We start from the raw sequence: 6452 nt of genomic DNA, 5'->3' as shown, positions 1-6452 counted from the left end.
CCCTTGTTCTTCTTTTCTTGTTTTCACATTCGCTGCAGGGACAGAACGTGTCTCTCGCTCCCTTAGCTGCCTTAAATGCATGGTCCAAGAATTTCTCGGTCTTATCCATCCATTCACGGGTGATTTGAGACTGACTTGGGCGTCCCGTGTACATCCACTCACGGGTATCCATCCTCTAGCATATACACATAACGGAGTAAAGTAACCATCAGTCGCATCTGCACGACGTGCCTACTGTCTAATAGGTGAGGATAGGTCCTAATCCCACCCGCGGATACGTAGATGAGGTTAGTTTCCATGCTCTACTCCGATCCGAGATAGAATTTCGGCAGCACCTACCCGCTGCTCTCCCGATACACGTCCTGGAAGGGAGTGTGTATCTAGAGAACAACAGGTAGGTGGTGCCGAAACTCCGTCTCGGATCCGAGCAGAACATGGAAACTAACCCATCTACCCATCCGCGGGCTGTCCAATTACACCTAGACAATCTGAAATAGATACTGTCATAGATATGCAGAGATCCGCATACCTCCAATCGTATCTGTTTCGGACGGGAGACGCCTAACTGGGCTACACCGATCTACGTACGACAACGGTAAGGAAAAGAGCTTAATTATACCTAGGGTGGCGGTGGAGAAAGGCTAGCGGCGCAGTGGCGATTCGGTGCAGTGGCGAGTCGGCGCTGTGCAGGTAGGACCGCAGCGCCGACGAAGACGATCGAGGTCGCCTAGGTGCTCCGATTCCCCTGCGACAGGTCCTGCTCTGCAAAAGAAGAAAAACAGCACTATAAGTACAAAATTTCGGTAGAACTTCCCCTGGATGGGGAGGTTTCGATAACCTGCAAGAAAAACCATCGACACGATGGCCGACGTCCACATTTGGGGCACGATGGCCCACACATCCACAATTCCGGCACGAAGGCCGTCAACACATAAACGGCGCGATGGCCGACAACCGGAACGGGACGGTTCGTATACCTTGGGCGTTGGCGGGACGTGCACGTGGAGAAGAAGACGCCGACAACGGGACAGGACGTGGCGACGGTGGCACCTCCTCCCCTTCTTTCTCCTTCTCCTCCCCTTCCCCTTCCCCTTCTTCTTCCTCCTTCCTCCTCCTTCCTCCACCTACCTCCTCCTTCTCTGCTCCCTGACTAGCGCCAGGGGTTGGGCTCCACACGGACAGACGGACGGATAGGGGCCAGGCGGCTTGCCTCGGGGCTGGGGAGGGGGCGCGCCGGCCGGACGGGCCCCGACGCGCAGGGACAGGGGCACGCCGGCGGGGCCGCGCCGTCGTCTCGGGCTACGGGGGCGCGCCGGCGGGGCCTGAGGGGTCGCGCGGCGCGGGGGCTGTGGGGGCGCGACGCCGTCTTGGGCTGCGGGAGCGCGCCGGCGGGGCCTACTGGGGCGCGCGGCGCGGGGGCTGCGGCGGCGCGCGGCGCTGCGGGGGCTGCGGGGGGCGCGTGGGGCTGCGGGGGGCGCGACGCTGTCTCGGGTTGCGGGAGCGCGCCGGCGGGGCCTGCTGGGGCGTACGGCGCGGGGGCTGCGGCGGCGCGCGGCGCTGCGGGGGTTGCGGGGGGGCGCGCGGGGTTGCGGGGGGCGCGCGGCGAGCGGCAGCGGCGCGCGGAGGGAGCTGGCGGCGGCGGGGTAGCGCACGGACGGGGCGGGCTGGCGGGTGTGGGGTGGGGTGGGGTGGCCGGTTAGGTTTAGATAAGGTCTGTTGGGCCTTTTTTTTTAAGTCTTCCCCGAGTGCCCTGTCCTGGCACTCGGGAAAGAGCCTCTTCGCCGAGTGCCAGGGAAGGCACTCGGGGAAGAATTTTTGTTTTTTTTTTGTTTTTTTACCTCATTTTTTTTGTGAGGCCTTCCCACATTGTTTAAAACTGCATGTTCATATTTGGGACAATTTTGACTTATTTTGTTATATTTCGTTAGTTTTTTTCGTTTCGTTGAATTTTTTTGCATACTTCGAATTTGAACTGCAGGTGCATGAAATAATGGAATTTGGTGATTCAAAAAATTATATTAATGATATTTGGTGTATGTTGATGCCTTATCCAGGAACTCGCATGAAATGTCGAGCATCTTGTTGACGTAACATGACGAACAACTTGCGGGAAAAGTGTATTTAAATTATATAAAATCCGAACGAAGTCCGAAAATCACGAAACTTGTCTGGGCGTCGTGTTATCGCATTAGAGGCTATGATAAAAAATCGAGAAGGTTTCGACGAAGTTGCAACGTCGGATGCCTAAAACCCAAACATCTCCGCATATGATCTTCCCCGAGTGCAATTCTTCCCCGAGTGCAACACTCGGGGAAGATCCTCTTTCCCGAGTGTCCAATTTTTGGCACTCGGGGAAGCCAGCGACACTCGGGGAATTTTGTCTCTCCCGTAGTGCATGCTTGTTTGTATCCGACGAGGCTGCGGCTGCCTTGATGGTGTGCTGGACCTTGCATCTGCAAACGATGGTCCCGGGCATCCCAAAATGTCTGGGGTGATGTCCATATAATACCTCAAATGGAGAGTGACCCAAAGCTGAATGGTAGCTTGTAATATAACGGTACTCAGCAATTGGCAACCACTGATGCCATCATCGAGGGCAAAAATGCACAGAGCAATGAAGCAATGTTTTCAGGCACTGATTCAAACGTTCAGTCTATCCATCAGATTGTGGATGATAAGAAGACATAAGCAACTGGGTGTCAGTCAACTTGAACAACTCCCTCCATAATGCACTTATGAAAACTTTATCTCTGTCTGAGATAATGAAGTTAGGTAGACCATGCAGTCGATACACTTGGTTCATGAATACTTGAGCTATCTGCATAGCCGTGAATGGGTGAGCCAAAGGAATGAAGTGACCATATTTTGTGAACTTATCTATCACCACCAGAATCATCACACTATAAAAGAGTGAGTTGTTTTGAGGGGGACGCTCCCTATATAATAACTGTTCGATCTATACGTCGTGCTATATGAGCCATCCGTCATGCGTGATCTTACTCTTCTTCTATAATAACCGTTCGATCTACACATCGTGCTATATGAGCCATCCGTTATCCGTGATCTTACATGTAAGATGTAAGACTATGTAAGACTCCTCCTAAACCAAGATTCAATCTAAAATACGTCTCATGGTACGTCTATAATCGAACCCGCCACAAGTCGCGTTTATTTTAGGAACATGAGTCAAGTACAGCTTCTACGTTGACCGGCACCATTATTTTTCTTGGACTCTTGAGTCCTCAAGGCAGGTCAATTGGAAAAGGCTCGACAATAAATAAAATAATTGGAAAAAGGAAAATAAACCCTAAACCCTACGAAGACACGTCTAAAAGGGAAAAAGGCTCCTCAGGACATGCAAGCATGCAACTAATAAATAGATTAATTGGAAAAAGGAAAATAATACGAAGGCATGTCAATATGAATGCGTGCATGCATGTATGTATTTGCAATTAAAAGGAAAATAATAAAAATCTGAACACATGTGATTTTGTTTGTTATGACAAAAAAGGAAGAAAAACTAACAAGTGAGGAAGATGGCGACTATCGAACCTCTTCTAATGGTGCTTCGAATCCGGGAATAATGGATTGACCTTCCCTGGATTCGGTTTTTTCAACTAATGTCTTTTGAGTGGAGGTTTTTCAACTAATTAGAAATTAGAAATTGAATTTCTTGGTCAATGGGCCAGTCACATTAGGGGAAGTCTGAGACAACAATGGGTTATCCACCCATACGAGGATGGGGGTTCTCCAACCGTACGAGGATGGATCAACAAAAGTATGAAAATAGGATACGATAGCGGCAACACGAGCCGTTTAAAAAGGTGTCAAGTGAAAGTGCAGCGATATATGGAGCTGAGGCATAACGAACAATTTGAACCTTGTTCTACACGACCCGATCAAATCGATCAAGCACTTGCCATCTACCTTGATTGTATATCAACAATTCAATTAATATTTCCATTCCATTTGAAATAGTTATTAATAACACGTGCGTGTCGCACGTGCATATTTGCTAGTGGTATCAAACTTTTGAGATTTTGGCAGGCCTTCAATAAAATCCATACATACTGTCTTCCAGGCTTGGTCAGAGACAGGTTGAGGTTGTAATCGCCCAGGTTGCTTAATATGTTCAACTTTGACTTGTTGACAAACTGAGCAAGCAGCAACAAATTTCTTCACAGCTTGCTTAAGCCCTGGCCAGTGAAATAGCTGCTTAATCCTATAATAAGTGGCCTGTACCCCAGAATGACCACCCACACCAGATTGATGGATAGCTTGTAAAACATGATGTTGAGCTACAACATTGTCACCCAACCACACCTTGCCTTTATATCTGATGAGACCATCAGAATAAGAAAAAGATGGATCAGTGTTAGCAGAAGACTGCAGTTTGAGAATGAGTTCCTGAGCTGTAGGATCATCAGCATAGCTGGCCTTCACTCTTTCCAACCATACAGGACTGCAAGAAGTTAATACACAAACAGAAGCTTCAATAGGACATCTAGACAAGGCATCTGCTGCTTGATTATGAACTCCTTGTTTGTAAATGATCTTGAACTAAAGATCCATCAATTTCAGTAGAGCTTTTTGCTGTAACTTAGTTTGAATTCTCTGCTTAGAGAGATGCAACAAACTCTTGTGATCTGTCTTAATCAAAAACTCCTGATTTTGAAGATATTAAGATGAGAGAATGAAATCGATGGCCATTCTTGTGTCTAATTATTGCTAACTTAGCTGATCTAATGATGTCCATCATGTTTTATGAAAATGTCCGTGACCAATGGGGGCCATGATCCCGTTTGGCCTCTACGTAGCTCCACCGGTGCAGCCAGCTTTTGTTGGAAAACACTAGGGGATAGGATCGTATGCTTATGCTTCTACGGTGAGAGAGAGAGAATCTGCTCGCTCATTCTTTTTCTTCAACATACAAAAATTTCCAAAAAAAAACAATCAATGTTCAGGAAAGAATCTCTCTGCAGCCATCATCGTGCAGCACTCGGGATACGCTTGGCACCACCAGGAAATCATCTACACGTCATCAAGTATTGGACATATACGAAGATCAAATTAAACCAACTTAATCTCAAAACGAATCAATATTGATGTTCTTCATTTACCACAAGGTACTGCTCCCGGGTCTGCTGCATCTCTCTTGCGTCTTTCTTGGTTTTCCTCTCTCCAAGCTTCGACCCGTAGTAGGTTACGATGGCCTGGATGCGCACCTCGTGATACATGTCGGTGACGAGTTTTTTACAGGCTTTGGTAGTCACCTGCTCCGCCCTGGCCTCAAATCCCTCCTCGCATCTGTAATAAGTCAGTATACAACAGCGATATATCCATTCATTATTTCAAGAAAAGTCCAATGAATGTGACGTATTGAGCAATGTTGTGCGGGGGAGACTTACCCAAAACTCTGTCTTCACCCGCGCCGCCTTGTTGGGGTACTCCGCATCGAGGGCGACGGCGTAGTGGTCAAACGAGTAGGCTGGCTCCGTCTTCGATGCGTACGTGACAATGCCAGAGAAGTGTTGCCTGTACAGAAGACCCAGGATGCCGTTGACTAGCCGTGCGCTACTACCCGACACAACCACCCAGTTCCTGCATGAGTGATTAAGAAAAATTATTAGTTTTTTTCATCATATCATATGAAGTAGTGGTGATAACATATAAAGTTACTTACTTTTATCCTTCGGGGCGAATCACTAGGCGTTGGTGAGGAAGCGGAACCTGTGGGAGGCTCGCGGGACCTCGCAAGTAGACACATGTAGAGATGTCCTGGTTTGTAAGCATCGTACGTGACAACGTGCAAGAAATCTTCTGAAATTTTTATCATAGCCTCCACATATGATATCGCGATATCTCAACAAGTTTCATGATTTTCGGACTTCGTTTGCTTTTTATAGAATTTAAAAACACTTCGCACGTAAGTTCGCGGTCATGTTTCGTGAATAAGATGTCCGAAATTTCGGGTCCGTTCCTGGATACGGCCTCACACTACACTCAGTAACATGACTTTCATTTTTTGAATCATTAAATTACATTATTCGTACCATGTGCAGTTTAAATTTATATTTTTCGAAAAAATTCAAGTAAACGAAATAAAGTAACTAAATATATCAAAAAACCACAAAAAAATCCTCAAATTCTAACGAGGAGTTCCTGGTACTTTAAAAGGGCTGCACAAAAAATTTGGAGGCCAAAAACAAAAAAAAAAATTTGCCGAGCGCCGGGACATGGCACTCGGCAAAGGGGGTATTTGCCGAGTGCCAACAATAAGGCGCTCGGCAAAGAGGGTTTTTGAAGTTTTTTTTAGAAATTTCCTCTTTGCCGAGTGCCCTATTTAAAAAATGTAATTTTTTTAATTCCTCCCTTTGCCGAGTGCCGATGCTGTTAGGCACTCGACAAAGACATTTCAAAAAAAATATTGAATCTTTGCCGAGCGCTGTGTC

General features: G+C 47.2%; 1 protein-coding gene across 1 annotated transcript; it reads left to right on the top strand.

The window, feature by feature from the left end:
• The first annotated feature begins 943 nt into the window (after positions 1-943).
• LOC136465273 (uncharacterized) lies at positions 944-1700 on the top strand. Its single transcript, XM_066464074.1, has 2 exons — positions 944-967; positions 1155-1700. The coding sequence occupies exons 1-2, from the start codon at positions 944-946 to the stop codon at positions 1698-1700; spliced, it is 570 nt and encodes a 189-aa protein (XP_066320171.1).
• Positions 1701-6452: the final 4752 nt, after the last annotated feature.

This window comes from Miscanthus floridulus, chromosome 7, assembly GCF_019320115.1.
Source record: "Miscanthus floridulus cultivar M001 chromosome 7, ASM1932011v1, whole genome shotgun sequence".
Lineage (NCBI taxonomy): Eukaryota > Viridiplantae > Streptophyta > Magnoliopsida > Poales > Poaceae > Miscanthus > Miscanthus floridulus.
The sequence above is the reverse complement of the archived record's forward strand: the minus strand, read 5'-3'. Positions and strand labels throughout refer to the sequence as shown.